This window comes from Mercenaria mercenaria, unplaced genomic scaffold (assembly GCF_021730395.1).
Source record: "Mercenaria mercenaria strain notata unplaced genomic scaffold, MADL_Memer_1 contig_2025, whole genome shotgun sequence".
Lineage (NCBI taxonomy): Eukaryota > Metazoa > Mollusca > Bivalvia > Venerida > Veneridae > Mercenaria > Mercenaria mercenaria.
Genome location: NW_026460055.1, coordinates 16,047 through 38,404, shown reverse-complemented (window position 1 = coordinate 38,404; position 22,358 = coordinate 16,047). Strand labels below are relative to the sequence as shown.

The 22,358-nt window shown below is 35.6% G+C and overlaps 1 protein-coding gene across 1 annotated transcript; it reads right to left on the bottom strand.

Moving 5' to 3' along the window:
- Positions 1-2,166: 2,166 nt before the first annotated feature.
- On the bottom strand, positions 2,167-20,465 carry LOC128552091 (heat shock 70 kDa protein 12A-like). Its single transcript, XM_053533098.1, has 8 exons — positions 20,450-20,465; positions 17,282-18,127; positions 16,723-16,779; positions 13,577-13,692; positions 10,341-10,670; positions 8,757-8,972; positions 3,613-3,769; positions 2,167-3,218 (listed from the first exon to the last, which is right to left on the bottom strand). Exons 1-8 carry the CDS (start codon positions 20,463-20,465, stop codon positions 2,167-2,169), a joined length of 2,790 nt encoding a protein of 929 aa, XP_053389073.1.
- Positions 20,466-22,358: the final 1,893 nt, after the last annotated feature.

Sequence of the window (22,358 nt, the reverse complement as noted above, 5' to 3'; positions counted from 1 at the left end):
GTACACGGTAATATATTGCATTCCAAAAGAAATTCAAAGGTCTTAGCTTCTAAATTGGACATGGTACATGCATGAGCTGACAGCATCGGCAAGTTTACTTCGCAGTTAAAAAATTCCTTACGTTTTGACCAAATCAATTGAAAACGTAGGAGAAGTTTTCCGGACAAAGATTTCGGAACGGGCAGACATAGAGATGAGAGGGCAACTATATGCACCATAAAACAAAACTTTTCGCTGAGCATAGAATTTTAAAATATAAGAGCTATATCACTTTTAACAAATTTAATTTCATTTTTTTTTCTTCGGTGAGGGTTGTTACACTGTTCATGACCTCTGATGAACAAACTATCAAGCCTATTTTGCTATTATTTTGCTTGGTTGACTTCTGCAATCCCAACAGGTTTCATTATTTTGAATCTTACGCAGAAAAACAGCATAACTCTTGTAGCATCTTACAAAGGTTTTCATAAGTTAATAACTGCACTTAAATTACTCATCGGCCGTTCAAACATTTTTCCAAATCTAAATTCTACATATTCGAAGTTACAAGATCAGTTCTCATTTACGAATTATCATAAAATCAATTCCGCAATCTCAATTCTTTACACAATAAATATCAACAATAAAATGCTATTTGTTTTTATTATTCTGAGCTGAATCTTTCCTAACATTTTTGCAATTAATTGTCGAAAAAATGAGTCCATCACAGCCTACCAAAAATATTAACAAAACATCACATTAATCATACATCCTGTCAAACACTTATGTGTGCGGATTTAGGGCCATCAATCTCTCTTGTTATCTATTTAGTCGTCTAGATCATAAGAATTGTTAACACCTATAATAAGGCTAATTTTATCAAATGAAAATCAAAATAATCTTACGAAATGCAAGTTATATAAAGACATTTGCATGACACAGAAGACAAACTGGCAACACACCGTATAACTGCTAATATTGCATCACTATGATGTTGCAACATTTCCTTAAATCTTAAATTCCAGCCAAATACCCCTATGACAGTTTCAATATTGTTTATTTCTAGATCATTTTTCATCGTAATACATCATGATGTCCAACAATCATAAGCGCTACCTTATTTCTAGAAATACTCAAGTTAATATATGTCATAGGCAGTCTGAGATATAAGTTTCAAGAAACCTTCTTACTTTAGATATATGCGTTTCCGGTAACAAATTTTACAAGCTGGTATGTGTACAGAATTACATTTTTGAAAACTACTTGAGGCGAGAAGTGATCCTAGCAAACTATTAAACTCTCCTAAGTCTTTATTGTATGCTTGCAGGACTAAGTTTCAAAGACAAACCGTGCATTTTTACTTTTTGGCAAGAAAACATGCATAATTAGTACATATTACATGGATTTCAACTGAGCCTTTGATTTGTCAAAAATGAGCGTTTTGTAAAGATGAAAGATCATGTTAAGAAATGCCCTAAGCATATTATGACATAATTACTACTGAAACTGTTCAACAGACGATTTGTTTTAAAGAGTAAAACCTCAAGTGAAGTATATATTGAGAAATCTACTGATAGAAAAGAGATCTGCCTAAATGTATATATCAAAGTATGCAACAAATATAAAAAATATGAGAAAATAAGATAAGAAAAAAGATACTTGCATGACTGTGTTATTCTCCATGAAAGCACATAGAAAACTTTTCTATGAATGATGCAATGAACAATTTTCATAGGAAAACGGTTGTTTCCCTTGAGTAATGGCGTTTAAGTTAAATTTATAAATGTCTTAGTAGTATCAGGCTTAAATTCATACCGATACACATGGCGAAATGGTACTTTCCGACAATCTTAATGTTTCCTCACATAAAAATTTTCTTTGAACTCAAAATTCTGTGCGTACTTGATTCGAAGTCAGTGACGCTGACCGCTCGGCCAAGCTCGCCCCTGTCTGAAAGTACAGATTTGTACTAAATTTGAATTACACAGAGTGAAAACTTTCTTAACATGTATAAACATTTACAATACAGTAATTTATGCAGAAAAATATCGAGGACGGGACATCAGAGTACCAACCTTTTAGAAGACTTCTGCTCAGGTTTGCCAAAATTGTAAAGCCTGTGCCTGCATATGTACAAGATAATATTACACATTAATTCGATAGTTCTTTCCTGCGAACTGATTCATTTTATAGGCAATCAAAGTATGCTCTATATTTTTTCTGTCTAGACATTTCTGTAGCTTCCACCATCAGTTCTGTTTCGCCAAACATCATACTGACGTTAACAGCAACATTGTCGTCCCTACTGCCCGGAAGGTCAACTACTATATTTCCTAGGTACTCTGTGCCGTCCTCATCAACGTATTTTGGATCTGGTTTGCTGGATACATACAAATTTATCGTCATTTCTTGCTGATTCGGCCAAAGCGTAGAGAGTTCCCAAGACCTCGCGTCACCGATTCTGACCGCCTCTCCACAAGCGATAAATTTCATGAATACGTCACGACAGCGGTGCGTTGAACCCACAAAGACGCGTCGGTTTTCAGGATGGATAGAAGGATCGTACAATGGTGATATGCTTAGGCCGTATGAGTGTTTAGAAACACGCGAGGAAATTGCCAAGGGCCGGTGACCAAAGAGCACGGCCCCTTTCAGAACAGCTGAGGAAGATTCATTAGGAACAATTACTTGTACGTTCGGAAATGCCTTCTTTATGCAATTTTGCAAAATATCACACTCTGACAATCCGCCGACCAGCAGGAAGACATCTGTTCCTTTGACTTCCTCGTGATTTAGTAAATTACTAATGTGACCGACAATCATGTCATTGCAAGGTTTAAACAAGCTTTTAAAGATATCCGCAGGTATTCTGAGTTTATCGGGCGTTGCTTGTATTTTGCCATTGTAAACCGACTCTTCAACGGCTGTCATCAGCGTCTTCTGTGTTGAGTCTTGGTAAACGTAGACAAGAACATGTGGAATTTTTATTGTAAAAATGTGATTGTGTTTGTCAGTAACAAAGCGTTTACGCCCTTCGAATTCACGAAGTAAATCGAGATAGTCAAATTGGTATTTCTTTTGGAACAGTAGAAATATATCTTTCCCAACAATCTTCTCTATCATGCGAATAAATTCATCATCTATTTTCATCGAACCAGCTGTACTGCCACTGGCTTTGTAGACTTCTTTTAATCTACCATCACTCTGTTTTTCATGTACAGTTACATCCATAGTGCCACCTGTACCAAAAAAATACAAAAATATACATCTTAAGCTTTTTCTTTGTGTCTTCCTAATCATAACCACAACTATTGTTATCACGAGCACGCTTTGAAGAGATAATACCCAATACGAGCAAAAAGACACTATTTATCTTATCATAAAGTGGCTTTTACAAAGGAATCATTTCATACACAGCTATAACATTATTTAATTTTCTATCGTTTGGTAGTCATTGTGATATTAATTTCACTATCGTTCGTCAATGACCTCTGATACTTACCTTTGGAAGAGCTTACTTTAAACGGATGGATTTTTGGACTAAAATAAAGTAACAACAGATACCTAAGCGTCTCAATACGTTTATTCTTAAACTCGTTATGTATGATGAATAATCAAATCTTATACACTTACCCCCTAAATCAATGACTATATATTTTTTTCCTGACGATATTGGTTCGAATTTCTTCTCATCTCCCTCTTTCAAATTGCAAAAAGGGACTGTCTGACAGTAAATGGAAGCAGCCTCCGGTTCTAGAGCAATGGACAGATTGTCTCCTTCTATACCAGCCTTTAAAATAGATTAAAAGTTGATTTGATGAGATAAAATCTTCAACAGTCTGATTTTTTTTAACTTAAGCAAATATAGGTTTATAATCTTGGATTCAAGGTTTGGTAATTTGTCTTTCGAACGTCGTTTTGAAACTTCAAATGCACATCTTTATAGCTACAGATAGCACGTAGCTTGGGGCATTTCTAATAAGAATGACATAAAGCATTTGAACAATTTTAAATTATATTGTCTTTGGTAAATTTCGGACAAGTGTATATTGATATAGTGAAATATATGTAGTTCAGAAAAATTCATTTTGAACCCATTACGATGTCTAAGGTGGTAAATCAGATTTTAGTCAAACTATAAATTTGTTCAAAACTTCAACAACTGGTCATTTGTAGTTATTTGTGTTCAATGGTCTTAATGTGTGTTAGATCTTATCTGAAGGTAATTGTTTTCGGGTTACTTTTTCTACTATTAAGTCGCAGGGGACGAGCAGAACCTTATCCTGGACCAGCCATATCATATGTCATTCCGTTTGTAACAAACTTAAACATATTCATGTAATGTGTACGCAACCAGCAATACACGCATGCAAAGCACAGAACAGCGAACGAATGAACAGTGTTGTACAACAGGAAATGACAATAAACAGTAAAAGGCAAACTGGAAACTAGAAACGCATTTTATATAAATCGAAATTTGATATGGTAGAAAATATCGCGACTGTAACTAAGATTAGTGTAATATAAGCAGATGTAAGACGTGTTCAAACTTGTTAGAATTTTCAAATGGTATACGTTTACTGTTAAACAGAGTAAGAACTGTACTTAAAAAAAAATGTTTATTCTGCGCGAATTGCCAACAATTTTACTTCGGCCACACAAAGAATGAACTGTGCAGGAGAATAACACTGAACAGACAACAAACACGGAAGAACTACGTATGCTGAACTTCTTCGCTTACCTTAACATTGCGAATACTAACGGTAAATGTGAGAAAAATATTGTTATCAATTGCGTGTAATTTTAATGCAATCATTCTTTTTTCATAGTTCATGTTTCCGGAAAAGCATTTGTACTTTAAATTTTATTATCTATCTTTAACTTTTGATGAGATTTATATATTTGATTTAATGTACCTCTTTTCAAAAGTAACTCGTAATTATCAAAATTTTTATTCCTTAACTTATCGGACAAAAATGTGTTTTAGCAACAATTGTTATCTCCCTTTTTGAATGGTACGGTATCTTTTCTGCCTCGTTCATAAGTTTTATGCGTGTAAACAGGGATTCTTGCTGTGCATTTTACATAGTTTTAATGAACATTCCCGTATTTTACTGTTATGACCTACGTCATTGCATTATTTCTTAATGTCACTCACTGCTTGAAGATATATACAACTGAAAGCGTTTGCAGTGACAAATTGAAATTATTGATAAACATTTTACTACTGTTTTTTTTCCTGGAAATTCATTTTTTTACATTTTATTCCTGCACAAGGATTATACTGACTTGAAGTTAGAAAGCTTGCATGGAGGTCACGGTTTTAGATGTATTTGTATTGTTTAGATCAAGGTCCGTATCACCATTACTAAAAACATAATGTGGTTTCACATGAAAACTTTAGTTAGGAATGATGTAACCAGACCGAACCTGGTAAAAGCTTTCACAGAAACCTTTTTTGTTTCATTTTGTTTTCGATCAATGATTTAGAATGAACAGTTTTCAAAAGGACTGACATTAAATTGCATTTAAGTGCTTTTTGCAGGCAGAGGATGATTCTTCTATAATAAGACTTTTATTCCAGTCGGCGGTGGATAGCAATTCATTGAATTGTCTTGTTACATATATAGATGAACATAGCGGCCGGCAATTGCTCATGGTGCGATCAATATGCAGTAAGATTGTTTTGTTCCTAATTAAATGTTCTGAAGGATTTTAGTGCACTTAAGATTGCAATGTCAACACATTTACAATACTGTAGCGAGGGATACGAACATTTCGTACGGACTAATTTACACTCTGTTTCTTAGGAACGGAAGTAAAGTTTTTGTACATGCGCACTCTACCTAGGGCAAACAGACATGACCAAAGAAATTACTTCATTAAAGTTATATCACATTTTAATTAATTTGGTCAATACGTATGAGTCTCTATTACAATCAATTACCACTGCAGGAGAAAGAAAAATATAATAATGTAACACTTCGCAGATCCAAATCTGCTTTGCTTTGACTGATGCACATATTAAATGATAAGGGATTCATAATGAATGAAAATGCAATAATTAACAATAATTAACAATAAGTACAAATGGCCAAAGATTTCGTTTTTTTTTCAAGTATTCTGTCTGAAACTTTCAGGAGCACATTGATACCATGTGTTATTAAAATCCACCAAACCATGTCCGAAAGACGTCTCCAGACGTACAGAAAATGAACTATGCTTTTACTATATCCATAAGTCAAAAAAGACCATAAATATTGTGTTTTTTTTCCAAGCGATCAAGCTAGCATTTGCAGGGTAGCATTTTGGTATAACAGTTAAACTTTCTGCAATGTTTTATTGAAGTCCTAAAACACGTTCTGAGATATGACCCCGGACGTACAAAAATATAAGTACAAAGGGCCATAAATCTTCTCCTTACAGGGTCGCATTTTTTAGAAGCAATAATGATTTCGACCCTGTTTTTAACCCAACAAACCAGCTGAGGTATGACTCCGGACAGACAAAAATTAATGCCTTTCTTTGTAATGAGGTTGCCACATCCTTTTTATCATGAAAATAAAATGCGTCGATTACTTGCTATATCCTGTGTTCAATAATTGGTTTCTCTAACATTTTCAAAGGTCTGAGTACTGGTAAAAGAAAGTTTTATTGAACAATTGTTTTTTGTTTCCTCCCTTTATGGTTCTTATGGAATAAGTTCAATTGCAGTAATGAAATTCTAACCATATAATTATGCATCTATTTTGACAGTGTTTTATTTTATTTTGACATAAAAACTAAAGCCTTTTGGAACTTTTTATACCTTGTTTTTGAAACCCTACAAAACAGTTTTGAGATAAGACTCCAGGCGGACAAAAGAATCAAATAACAAGAGCTGGACCCGTAAGACAGCACACTCGACTTTTCTCAAAATTTATTAAACATTAATAAAAAATTTCTAAATTAAAAAGGGGCATAACTCTTTCAAAATTCAATCAGAGTTATGGTAACAGAGATACCCGGTATTTGTCTTTATCAAAATCTTTAACCAAAATATTCTAAGATAAAGGGACATAACTCTGTTAAACTTTCAAATCAGAGTTATAGGAACTGTTTCTCTTAGTGTAGACTTTTATAGAAAATAAATGGTTTAAGATTCAAGTCAATAGCTCTGAAGTAACAGAGATATTTAGCTTCATCAAAAACTTTAATAAACGGCGACGTCGACGCCGACTCCGAGGCCAGTGCAATAGCTCTACTTTTTATTAAAAAGTCGAGCTATAACGCTATATATATATATCCAGAGGGCCACAAATCTTGTCATCAACCAGTCTAAATAACACTTACAGAGCCGCAATTACAGTTCTACCATGTTGTATCGAAATTCTTACAAACATGTCTAAGATATGACTCCGGACGGACAGATAATTGAATAGCACACTGTATACGTAAAAAGGGCCATACATCCTGTCTTATTCAAGTAATCTGACCGAAACTTGCCGGATGGCATTTCCCTACATTGGTTATGCTGCGTTTACACTTAGCCACGATGTCCACGATGCCCACGATTTGAGAGAAGCGTGGTGAGCGTGGGGGCTCGTGGGATCGAATCGTGGTGATCTTGAGGGAACTTGGTGGAATCGTGATGATCGTAAGAATCGTGACAAAATTTTTGACAGTCAAAAATTTTGCCACGATTATCCCGATTTATCTTAAATCTTGAGAGAGCGTGATAGAACGTGGAAATCGTTGTAGAGCGTAATGCAGCTTAACAGACCTTAACGTAGCGCATCAGACCTTGATGCCCTATCGTATGGGGATCTCGGTGAACTTGGAAACACGATTCTAAGTTCCACTAGATCTGGAGGCATCCTTACATAGTTGACGTTGGAGCCAACATCTTCACGCCTGAGTTCTGTGTTGAAAAGTTGAGAGTATTGTCCCAGTTGGTGCCTTCGGTTTCCACTTAACCATGGTCTCACCCACCTGGTCTTAGGCTTTCTATTTCTTCTTCTCATTTCTCTCTTTTATATCCTGCACTATTCCGTCCCTTGTTGCTGCTGCCGACGAGTAACTATTATAGGCATACACGAAAAATGCAAATTCAGCATTTTGTTCAGCTCTTTGATGCATAGCTCGTTCCTCTTTGGAAATTCTGGAGAGAATGAGAGGATGACCCATGACTCCTATTTATACTCCAATCGTGCTCAAAACGTGACAATCTTGATCAAATCGTGGCCATAAATCGTAGGAGAGCTTAACAAAACTTGATAACGTGAGGGATCTAAACAGAACGTGACAAAGCGTGATAGCATATCATGGTAATCGTAAGAGAACTTGAGAGAACGTGATGAAAATCGTGGCAGATCTCGACCAGAATCGTGTTGGTTTCGTAATAAAACGCTGCAGGTAGTAACAAAACGTACTTAGAGCGTAAGAAAGCGTAGGAAAGCGTAGTAATACAAAATTCGTGCAATAAATCGTGGAGCTCTGAGCCTTTCTTTAAATCGTGGACATCGTGGATATCGTGGCTAAGTGTAAACGCAGCATTAACATTTCTACATTGTTTTATTCAAAAGCTCCCCACAAAGCCATTGACAAGCTTTCGGACGGACAATGCCCAAATTATATTCCTCCTCATTTGGCGAGGGATAAAATACACCATACAATAAATAATAGTAGTTTGCGGTAAAGCACTTATTATGATAAATTACACATCTGTGAACTAAATTAAGTACCTTAATCATTATCTATCATAATGAGCATTATGTATATTTAATTAACTGACAAACCATGTGTGCGGCCTCTCTCATAAATTGTTTCGCTCGATCCGTCCATATAGCGGGTACTGTCAGAATCCAATGTGTATCATCTTTTCCAACTGGAGTTGCTCTCTTTGCTAATGCGTCAATCAAATGGTCTTTCAAATACTTGATAACAGCGGCAAACACTTCTTTGGCATTCATTTTATTTCCATTGGCTGCCTCAAGTTCAGTTGAGCGATAAATCTATAATGAGAAGGAAACTGACATGAACATAAGTAAATGCTTTAACGAAATTCAGTTATTAAGTAATATGACTTGCTACAACTATTTAAGTTTAATATAACCTAAATGTATCTATTTCACCATCAGTATTTGTCAAAATATTGAATCTGTTGTAATATAATGCAATTTGTGAGAACGTTCTTTTCTTCGACACCGTACAGAGCCCCTAAAGTAACATCCGACACTTTTATTTAAAAAAATCAGATTCTTTTATTCTTCGTTAAAACGCAATAATATTTCGTAAGTTTTTTGATGCTGGATAGTGACTGTTACTGGGGTGTTTAATGACTCCAATGTGAACGATAGCCCAAGTCTGTGTCGAATGTATGTAATAATAATAATTCATGGAAAATTTCAGAAGACAATGAGTAAAATTGAAACAATGCGGCTTACCCACGTCACTTGTTCAAGGTCAGACTCAAATCTGATACTATGTTTAGTCTTAATTAAGGTAAGTGTATTCGCGTTATTTTCGTTAATCCTGCATCAAAAGGAGCCAATTCAATAAGACAGTTTGCTACTTCCTGGTGTTTTGAACAATGCAAATCTACTGAATCACAATCAGTTTGGCTATGCGACATAATGTCATTCCTAATGTTTTCAATTTTCTCGAAGTCACTAAACTTCTGCGCAATTTCCTTTGACGATGATTTAGAGGGACGGGAAGCATCATGGCTGTCTCCTATTAGATTTTTGGTTATCTTGGCCAAACTTTTGCGGTCAGTGCCACATGACTCAGAGAAGTAGTCGGTTCGGGCCTGAAGTAGGAGTTTATTCACGGTAGCACATTGGTCTCTATAAAGTTGATGGTCGATTGTTAGTTTAGATTTACGCCATTTGCGCTCAAACTTGCGTTTTAAGTATTAAGCCTCATGAAGTTCGTCTGTAAACCGCGGACAGCTAGGTCGAAGAACGATAGTTTTTGTGCGTAAGGGAGCATGTTTATTTATCAGTAAGGATAGTCCTTTTGAATATGCATTTACTAGCTGATCCACGTCTGTGCCTTCTAGAACCGTATTTAGTGCAAGGGACGCTGAGATGTCTTGTTTGAAAGAACTTACGTAAATAGAGCGTAATTTCCGAAAAGAAACCGGCTTCCGTATCGGAGCTGGTTTTGTGGCACAGGCGTTGAAGTGAATTGCATAGTGATCCTGTGACATATTACCAGTATTGTCACAGAAAAAACTGAAATAATCATGAAATACCATTATATTGCTCTTTCGTTCTTCAACTCCTTCGATGAGCTTTGAATATATTAACGAAAAGTTAGTTACGTGATATGCACTGTGTGAATATATGCAGAACTGAAAAAAGAGGTATTTTAATTACCTTTCTGTTGTAGAGAAATGTCTTAAATCGTCTAAAGAAGAACCAGTCGTGATGCTCGCGATCGAAAGCGAGGTCAGAGTATTTGGTCTCTGCATCATACCCAAAGCTGTCAAAGTTTTTCTCTGGGTCAAACAGAACGGCTGTTGGGGCTTTCATGGACATTAAACATCCAGCTGACCACACCCCGTTCATCACAATACGAAGGGGGTTTTCCTTGTAGTCACGGCGAAGTGAATATGCATAACCACTGTACGTTGTGCCGAAGTCAATAGCAGCTACCAATAACTTGTTTTTTTTCTTTAAAACTTGTTCTCGACAAAATGATACATGCTGAATAAAACAGGAAAAAATTGTAGAATACAATTAACGCCTACTTATCTGATTCAAAGCAGATTCTGTTAACAAAATTGCAACATTTCATTGCATAAAAAGTCAAATGTGGAGAAGTCTGTAGGAATAAATAAAGATTCCATATTTAAGTATCAGAGGGCAAAGATGGTCCTAGAGGCTGTCATCTTATTATATCATTATGAAAATGCTACCTAAATGTCAAGCATAGATCTGTCTTATAATTTCAGCAAAAATAATATGCTTAGAAAATTAGGCAAATAGCTCTGCAGATTAGAAAACCCGATGACTATTTGAATCCGCCATTATGCGACTACTAGTGATGAGAATCGGACAGCCGAAGCAGAATCGATTAATCGGTCCGATTCTGATCTCTCTGAGAGTCTCTCCGATTCGATTAATTGAAAGAATCGGAACCGAAAGATCAATACAGACTTTTGTAATGTGGCAATATGGTAGTAACAGCAAACCTTTCTCAAGACTTTCGGATTATTGTATGTCTACTTTTTTTACTTTTTATGAAGAATTCTACGACACAGTTGTTGTACTGTACAGCCTTTAGCAACTGTTGGGCAATTATGGTCCAGTTGTTCGAATCTTTAACCGGCTGTTAACCTATCTGCTGGTTAGATCTTGATTCAAAATATTTGTCTTGATGGGATTTGTTTATTTCACTATAACGGCAGTCCTTAACTAAAATGTCGACAAATAGCCTTAACAGTTAACCAACCGATAGCTTAACCGGCTGTTCAAAGGTTCGAACAGATAAGTCCAAACTGCAATCTGGGAGGAACTATTGGACCAAATGTAAAAGCAACTAGAATTTACTTTTCTCCATGACTCAAGGCCTGGGATATAAGTCATGCTAGATGCACTGACATATTTGACATGGAATATATGCTGGGGACATTGCTGGCAGGTCTGGAATTAGTTTATCATCTTTTTTTAAAGTAAATCCACTATTTTGCATTGAGGGAATAATAAAAGCTTGTCAAATAAAATCTGAAAATTATTTCTAATTAGAAAAAAAAGTGGTTGGGATACCTTCGTTAATGTACGCTTTAAAGCATATTTTGCAAAAAGCTCCAGTAGTATCAAGGTTTTCCTTAAAAGGAGCAAACACCCTGCATTAAGGCTTCATGCAGAACCCAAAATATTTCAAGGCGTCTCATATTACGGCGGTATGTTTAGGACATATGTTATTTTTTTTAAGATTAAATTATCTCGTGCGCACGCCATCCTATCTTGAGCGATCGACATCTTATCTCGTGCGTACGACATCTTATCTTGATCGATCAACATCTTATCTCGAGCGATCAACATATTATCTTGAGCGATCAACATATTATCTTGAGAGATCAACATCTTATCTCGAGTGATCAACATATTATCTTGAGCGATCCACATATTATCTCGAGCGATCAACATATTATCTTGAGCGATCAACATCTTATCTCGAGCGATCAACATCTTATTTCGTGCGCACGACATCTTATCTTGATCGCTCGAGATAAGATGTTGATTGCTCGAGATAAGATGTTGATCGCTCAAGATAATATGTTGATCGCTCAAGATAATATGTTGATCGCTCGAGATAAGATGTTGATCGCTCAAGATAATATGTTGATCGCTCGAGATAAGATGTTGATCGCTCAAAATAATATGTTGATCGCTCGAGATAAGATGTTGATCGCTCAAAATAATATGTTGATCGCTCGAGATAAGATGTTGATCGCTCAAGATAATATGTTGATCACTCAAGATGATATGTTGATCGCTCGAGATAAGATGTCGTGCGCACGAAATACGATGTTGATCGCTCCAGATAAGATGTTGATCGCTCAAGATAATATGTTGATCGCTCAAGATAGGATGTTGCTAGCTTAAGATGATATGTTGATCGCTCGAGATAAGATGTTGATCGCTCAAGATAATATGTTGATCGCTCGAGATAAGTTGTTGATCGCTCAAGATAAAATGTCGTGTGCACGAAATAAGATGTTGATCGCTGGAGATAAGATGTTGATCGCTCAAGATAATATGTTGATCGCTCGAGATAAGATGTTGATCGTTCGAGATAATATGTTGATCGCTCAAGATGATATGTTGATCGCTCAAGATATAATGTTGATCGCTCGAGATAAGATGTTGATCGCTCAAAATAAGATGTCGTGCGCACGAGATAAGATGTTGATCGCTCAAGATAATTTAATCCCCCCCAAAAAAATTGCATGTCCGAAACATACCACCGTAGATATTTTACTGCCAGGGAAACAAAATTTTTATTATTGTTACGATCATGACAGCTGGCCTGACAGCGTTCTCTAATTTAAAGTGCAGATATTTTTAGATACTAACCCAAAGCTTATAAAAAAGCAAAAGTAACAGCAAGAAGTATCTGAAAAAGTCCTGAAAGCGGGATGTTAATTTTTTAACAAAATCTGTGACTAGAATCGATTCTTTTTGGTCAGAATCGATGTCGCTGACTTTGAAACTTTGGCGATGATTAATCGAACATCGGCGACAATCGGAACATCACTAGCGACTACTATTTTTCGTGCAATTTTCCTATTTAGTGTCTGTATGCCTATAAAGCATTGTAAAAGTGACACGTAATTTTTACTTTGTCCTCCGTCAGTTCTATTATTACAGGTCTATATGTTTTACAATGTAAAGTGCAAACTCTGTAGAGCAACACCCTTTGGGAGATACAAATATTGACTAGGTACAGGTTGTCGTTCTGGAGAGGTAAATTCGATAGTATATTTCAACAAAGGCAAATTTTGATGATGTTGTTATAGAGGGGTTTTGCTTAAGAGAGGGCCGCTCTGGAAAGGTTGTTCTGAAGTATGAAACATTTTAATAAACAAAGTGTGAAATCAACTTGCCTGTATGCCTGCGTTGCCTCTGTCGATTGGTTGTGAAGAGGTTTCGTCGTATGTTCGTACTTTGAACTCAATTTCCTCAGCCTTATGCTGTAATTGCTGCGAAATACTGCTCAAATCTGAATATATAGGAATGTTAATCGTAAACTTCTCTGTGCACATTATACGTAAATAAAATTAGTTCCGTGGGTGAAGTCAGAATAATATTGAAAATAAACTCAAAATTATGATGCAGCTGGTTATGATAACGAAGACTCAATTCCAAAAGCGTGCAGCCTTAAGTACCACATATACTATTTCACACCAAAACGACTTTATTAAACTAAAATTTCAAATAATACTTCAGGGCATCTTAGGATTTTTGAACGAGCTAAGATACTACACTATGTATCACATAATGTGTGAAACTTAGAAAAATACACTGATGCTTCAATATGTTCAGTTAGAGGTCTCTGATACAGTACCTAAAAAGTTAACCATTTTCAGTTAAAAGAAATGCATTTATAATTTTAGGTGTAAATATCCGTAGTTTGATGAGGTTATTTGCTTGAATAAGAATTATTGTTCGACACAGTTTTTATGTTACGTGTTTATAGTGGTACAAAGATGACCGCTGTCATTGCTAACATGATTTGTTCGATATAATTAGCGGGGCATATTAATTCTAGGTTGTCCTTCCATCCATTCTGGCGATTTGAACAATCACACAAGGACAATATGTATGAAATGGACCAGCGGTTTCATACAAGGAGATGTTTTTCGACAAATCAGAATAATTTGTACAAATTTTGCAAGAAGACACATAAGGCCATGGCCTTTGATGACCTTGCTTTTTGAAGAATCAACACAATTTGATAGAAGGTGACATACAAACTATTTGTGTGAATGAATTAAAAGTCTGGTCAGTATTTTCAAAAAAAAGATTTTCACAATTTCCACTATATACCTATAGGGAAAGTGACCACGACCTCAGGGGACATTTTTTAATGAATCGGAATAATTTGAACAACCATTTTAGTTGGTCACACAATGACCATTTGAATAAAAATTATTTTAAAATCTGGCCAGCAGTTTCACACACACACACACACACACACACAAGAAGATCTTATAAAGTATCAATATCATACATATATGGAAAAGTGACCACGCCGAAATCAGGCCATCAATTAAGACATGCCGTTTAAATATTTGTTTTTTCCAGCCCTGGGGCCAGCGCCTAAGAAAACTGTTGACAAGGGGACGGGCAGACGCATGCATGCATGACGGTCGCAGCGTGATCACAATAGCTTTCCATAAGCACTTCGTGCTCAGGTGAGCTAAAAAGCTATATTACTGTCGGACGGATTGACTTGCTAAACGAGGGAAGACACTCGTGATACTTTGTTTCTATATACCCCATTACACACCGTGACCAAGGGATTAAAAAATAAAATCTGAATAATATTGCAACTACGGTTCAGTAAATGAGACTGCAGTGGTAGGGAACATACCGTTTTTTATTAATCATGAACACGAAAATGTACAACCGAACCTGATTTTGTTCGTAACACAACTTACTTTGATCTTGATTGAATATGCATTTCGTCTAAAATCATTTCGAAAGAATTTGATAGTAATGAATAGTAAAATATCTCACTTGGGACAGATCAAGGGCACTCCATATTCAAACTTAAACTAGGTCGTATACGTTTATATATTATGATTAAATATTGTGCAAAATACATTTCTTTTCTCAGTGAAGTGCTATAACTCTGCCATAAATAGTCTTATTTGTACACATCTCTGAATGGCATTATGTGTTTCCGAAGTCAAACATTTTGATGTAAACAAATGAGGCCTCGAAAAATGAATGTATCAGCTGCATCATAAACACTTATATGCCAATTAGAAGAATCTAACTGTTGTGGTAAGTAAGTAAAAGAATTTGTTAAAATGATTTTTAAAGTAATCTTATATATTTATAACTTAAGACAAAATCATTATTTTCAGTTACAGATCCAAAAAAGTTGTTGAGCCATATTTTCCACACCCGTGAAGAATACGATCCTATTATTCACATTTATCTCATTTATTTCACATAGACCGAAACTATTCACTTGAGATCGATCTTACATTTTGGTGTAGCATCAAATCAAACTTTTAGAAGAAATTCGGCTATTTTCGTTACTAAAGTCCCCTATTCACGTTGGTTGCCCAATCACGAATTGGCAGGTGAAAGCCAAGTTATAAATAATGTGTTTGTTTTTTCCTCAAAGTAATTCGCGGATGCATAGTCTCTTTTACTGGAAAGTGTCGCTAATTCTATGTACTGCTTTCCTTACTTTTCTAAACACTCTGACAAGCTATAACTCGATAGTTCCTTTATCTACTCAGAGACTCAGCCAAAACAATGTGCTGATAAAACGGGAAGAGAAAGAATTTTTATGCATGTAGTTGGTATACTGATATAGAACAAACTTTTAATTTTGAAACCAATTTGTTATGAATACATTTTGCACATATGACAAATTATGGCGGCTGATTTAGGAAATTCGTTATGTAGCGTTGTCAATTATGTAACACATTTCATTTTGTTGTCCTGGCACCTGCTCCAATGCGCCACAACAAAACTTTGAATGTTTTTTTTTGTTATTTTGGCGTGTGCGCCAAAGCGACAAAACGAAACTAACAGCGCGACATAACAACATAGTGCAATGGAACATTTTATTTCGTGCTTGGACGCGCACCATCAACAATAGTTTTGTGTTGACGCAAATTCTTTGTTTTGCGATGGCGTGCGCACCATTAACAAAGATTTCGTTCTGACATGACGGCGTGTGCATAAAGACGAAATAAAATGTTTTAATGCCTCTTGTTGGCGCAAATGTCAGGACGAAATATTATATTTGTCGGGCAACATTTTCAAACGGCCAGTAAAATTCTCGTTAAATCAGCACATCTGCACGCGTTTCTCGGTATTGAATAATAGGAGGTATTACGATCTTTAACAAACTGCAATGACAGACAAAATCATGTGAAACACGAAATTGGCACAAGTCCCTATTTAAGCCACTCCCATTCACCACATGTCCAAGCTAATGATCGTATTCTTTACAGAGGTGTGAAAAATATGACCCAATAAATGTTTTCGGTAATAATTGTACGACCTTCGCTGGTTCTATTCCGCTGTTCTTTTAAATTATCTACCAACCATTGCTGTAAAGCTGAAAATAAAAGACACATAATAATATTATCATTAGATAGTTGCTATAATTTCAAAAGTCATATTATAGTGAATGTTTATACCAAGTTAAAAAGATATCCATGCTATACACGGGAATAAAATACATGTCTTAAGTCTTTTACCTCTAAGAGTAGGAATCTAATCTTTATCATGCACGTGACACATTATCTTGTTATAATTGTTAGTTTTGTTTCAAGTTATTGATAAATCCGACCATGCATGACAAATGTTCGACTAAACACGATGTCCCCAATCATAAAACCTACATTTGTCGACACCTTTGGATGCTTTTTGTTTATTAATATATTCTTCAATAACCAACCAAAATCAATCATGTAGGCCCAAACGTTTTAAATTTTAAAAAAGGCCTTTAAGCAAGCGTAATATTACAGAAAAATCAAAATCAGCTCTGTCATTATCAGTTCCTGCAATTTATAACATAAAGTGAAATAATCCGTTTGAATAATACAACGTAAACTCACATTTGATTTGACAGCTAACATCACTCAGAGCCTGAAAAGTATTACATTCGGCTCCTTCTATTTTCTCAATTTCTTCTTCTAGTTTTTCTTTCGTTGTTTTAACATCTTGCCTGACATTGTCCTCAACAAGATTCAATTTATCTGTTAACTCTTTCTTTGTCCTTCCAACCTCCTGTCTAAGTTCTTTCGATAAAGCTAGCTGTGTTTCTTTTACATCTTGCCTAACAGTACTTTCAACTGCATGTATTTCATTTGACAACGTTTCCTGTGATTTTCTCATCACATTAATGACTTCTTGGAACAGGTCGCCGGTGTCTTTCGCCTCCTGTAATCTCTTAATTGCAGACTTTACCTCCAAAGGGTCAGATGCATAAGTTTTAATGTATTCTTTACATTTGTCTTTAACAGTCTGGTCAAATCCGCCAGCTAATTTGTTAATCGCATCTCTTAAGTCTTTTTGCACGTCCTCATACTTCTCCAAGCATAATGAGGCAGATGGACTATGTGCTAGAACTTCGTGCCTAATGAACTTGATTTCTTTCAACTTTTGTTTTTCTTCGTCACTCAGTGATTTACGGAAAAGGAGAAGCATAACGCCAATCAGCATTTGGATATCCCATTTATTGACGTCAGTTTTGTCATACCCGTTGTTTGGAAACAACTTTTCCATTTGTTTCTCATGAAACTCATGCCTAAGTTTATTTTTAGACTGTTTTAACAATGCGTCTAAGTCCCCTCCATGGTTTGATAGCTCTCGACCTATAATCTGTTTGGCGATATACGCACCACCTTCACATAAAAGCAGAATCGTCCTGAGATAATGCTCGTTTTCTAATGTTATCATTTCTGAAGATACAGAAATAATAGTTATTAATGTATAATATACAATTGCATGTATGACCTGGGAAAATAATATTGAAAGAGCATTAAATCCGAGATTTGATATATCACATGCGCTGTCAATAAATCATCATATCGAGCGTACCTAACGGCAAAACTTGTTAGCTCGACCTTTCGAAGAAGAAGTAGCGTTACTGCACTCGCCCCGGCGCCGCCGTTGGGCAAAGTTTTTGATAAAGTCAAATATTTCTGTTACTATCATAGCTATTGACTTGAAACTGAAAATAGTTATTATTAACTATCAAAGTCTACACCAGGAGAAACAGTCCCTATCAGTTTGTTTAAATTTTGACAGTGTTATGCCCCTTTTTAACTTACATGTAGGTGTTTCTGTTACTATTAAAGCTTTTGACTTGAAACTTAAAACAGTTATTAACTATCAAAGTCTATACCAGGAGAAACTATCCCCATAACATAGATTTGAATTTTGACAGAGTAATATCCCTGTTAAACTTATAATATTTTAGGTAAAGTTTTTGATAAAGTCAAATATCTCTGTTACTTTCAAAGCTTTTGACTTAAAACTTAAAACAGTTATTTATTATTAAAGTCTACACTAGGAGAAACAATCCCCATAACTCAGATTCGAATTTTGACAGAGCTATACTCCTGTTTAACTTAGAATGATTTGGTTAAAGTTTTCAAACATTTTACTGGCAAAGCTCTAATTCAGAGTCAGATCGGGCTGTCTTATGGACAGCTCTTGTTTTAGTATCGAGCAACTCATTGATTGGATATTTACGAAAAGAACTATTAAATAAAATCAAGTTAGAAAAAATTGAAGATTCCTTGTAATCTCATCCTGTCATCAAGATTATTATCATGATACCACCACTGCATGTAACATAACAGTTCGATCGTGAGGATATTCGTTCATGTCAATAAGTGCTCTTAGGTCCGTCCTCGAGACAAAATGATTTTGTTTATGTGTTTCAACCAAAGGAAAGGACTATAAATATAATTTGGTGAAACTGTTCAACAAAAATGTTGCAGGGGGCTGAATTTATACCCCATGCTAAATTTTGCCGTTTAGTTTAAAGCGAAGACTTTTGGATTGTGTTTTACTGTTTATCCAACTTTTCAGTATCAAGATTTTTCCTGAATTTCTCTTTAAAAACAATACAATAAAATTTTTATGCATCATTTTTAAGAACACCGAGGACCATAGTAGGAAAGTGTTAAACTTTCAAAATACCTCGACTATTCCTGAATTTTAGGGTCCTCCGTGTCCGAGCGGTAAAGATCTATGACGTGAAATCATAGCACTTTACCCTTGTAGATTCGAAACCGTGTTTGGTGTGTGCAATTCTTTCAAGGTAGGAAGCCATCTAGGGACTTCCGTGGAGTAGTAGTTAATGACTTCAAATTTCTTGTCCATACCGATGTGTATTATTCATCTAAGGAAGCGATTTAGCTTGCTTTCGAAAAGTCGGTGGTTCTACCAAGATGAAATAATTTTCGGAGAGGCACCTGGGCTCTTCCGTCATCACTAAAGCTGAAAGTCGCCATATGAGCTCTGATTGAGCCTGTGTGGTGTTAAACCCAATAAGAATAAATGAATCGTCAAAAACGATGTTGATATGATATTTTCCGTTGTAAATTTTAGTCAGTTTCGACCCCAAACAGTTTTCAAATTTCAATTCTGACGTTAATTGTCTATGAATTGTAATACCACTTTGTGGACATCTTTGTTAGCATAAAGGCAACATTTCTCTGAAAAACATTTTGAACTGTTCAGTATTTTTCATTGGCCAGAATTTCATATAGGAAAACTATTTTTTTTTGGCCGTAAAATTGATATTTTCAAAGATACCTAAACATCATGAAGATTTATTAACACCCTCGTGACCTTTTTATTAAAATGATATATTAAACTTGTATAGTAAAACCGCACTTTTACGAAAAACCTTGTAACGGATTTTGCCGATCAAACAGTAACCTATGTTACCCGGAAACCAATAAAATGTCTTGTCTGGCCTTAAAAACAAATACGCGGCTGGTTTATAACTACTGTACTTTCAATGTCACCTGAGAATACAGGTATCAGGTTCGCATGTATTCTTTATGCGGTTGATATCTCTTATGATATTGATTGTTTTTATTGGTGCAGTTGTGTTTATTACCGTTCGGTTAGGGCCACTGGCTGCTCCCTATGAACGTGATGCGCAAAGGTGCGATGGCGCGATGGCGAAGCGCGACAGTACGATGGCAATAACACGACAGTGCGATGGCGAAGCGCTACATAACGAATGTGACAGTTCATCTTACTGTCACGCTTCGCCATCGTAGTGTCTCCATCGTACAGTAGCGCTTCACTATCGCACCTTCGCACTTCACCATCGTACCGTAGCTTTCAAGCATGCACAAAACAATTCACTAAGTAGGCATGACATCAGGGCGTTGCTTAATTACTTATAATCTTGTTTTACATGAATCTACATTTTCCACAATTTATTTTTTCAATTAAAACTTTAGGGTCGGTAGTAAAAGGGTAAGCGAAAACAAACAACTGTTTTCTAGACACTTTAGTATAACATTTTCCCAAACGCTTTGATATAAGCAACACCTAATTAAGAGTCTATTGTTTTATTTCTCTTTTTTAAGCTGAAAATGAATATTTTCAACGTTTCATGGCTTGAAATATAAGAGCTGATTAAACAACATTTTGTTACAAAACAATTATCAATATGTAGATACGTTATTATTTATGTTTCAATAGAGAGGCCATTTTTGAATACTATGATATTTTGATTATTAATGATACTCGGTCGGGTGATATTCGTTAGGGATAATGAAGTATAGAATACAGTTGTTTGTTTTCGCTTACCCGACCTACCATATTTTCAACTTTAGTAAAACATACTTGAAAATTCTTTTTTAGATCTCTCTTAAGCATAATTATAAGTAAATCAAAACCACTTAACTCTCCGTCTGACCTCATGCCGACTAAGTAAAATATTTTGCTTGACATGCTTGACAGGAAGACGGCAGTACGTTGCTGAAGAACGAAGGTTCGATAGCGGAGCGGTCAGTAAGATGGAGACACTACAATAATGAAGCATGTACGATGGCGAAGCGCAACAGTACGATGGTGCAGTGCGACAGTACGACTGTCACCATCGTAATATCGCGCTTCGCCACTATACTGTCGTATTATCGCCATTTTCAGTAGCACTTCGCTATCGTACTGTCGCCCTTCGCCATTGTAGCCGTAGGGAACAGGCGCTGGTCGTAACAGAATACTGTAGAACAGAGCTATATTTTTACTATCAAATTGAATGTGTTGACATTAAAAAATCAACACTCCATTATTATTATATATATATTATGCTGTACCTGGGTACAGGGTCAAAACCATGTATTTAGGCTGTGTTCTCCTTCAAATTTCTATTAAGGTTATTTCAGCTCAACGACACGGAGAAAGTACTGTATATACGTTTATGTACATAAAATGCAGTACTTACAAGTATATGACCAAATCATAATTGAAAAATGAACACTAATCTTCTTTAACACAGACTGTGCCATTTTTTAAAAGATGCATATTACTATGTAGCATCATCATTTGCTATTTTGTGTTTACAAATGAACAAATCCAATACCGTGTCCAAAGTTAACACAGTTAAACACTTCATGAAGAATCCAACTACAGTCTAAAGATATGATGGGTTAGGATCTCAGAAAAGGAAAAAAGTAAGAATTATGTTGATTGGGACAAATATAATAACATTTGTTGCACAAGAAAAGCAATGCAGACATTTAGAATAAAGAGTCTTTATAGTAATGCTATTTTTATTCATAACACCAATTACTGAATTCAAATACCTTTGTGTCACATTTCAGAAGATAAAAATTTCATCTGAATATATTTACCTGAAACTTGGATGCTATACATCAGCAGAAAAAAAGATCGTTTTCGATTTTTAAGGCCGTGTTTGGTTTGCGAGTGTTTCCTCTCTCATCAATGTCTGTTTTCTTTTTTCATTTTTAAGTTTTTTATGTTGACCCTGAACATCTTCTTTGGAATGTTAAAGGGTTTTCAAGTCATCCAAGCTTGTCTCAAATATTTTCTGTTAAACAATCCGTTGTTTTATCAACTGAAGAAAGGTAATTACATAAATAAATCGTATATTGGAGGATGTAATACTTGCATGCTTGATAGAGCAAAGAAAGATTC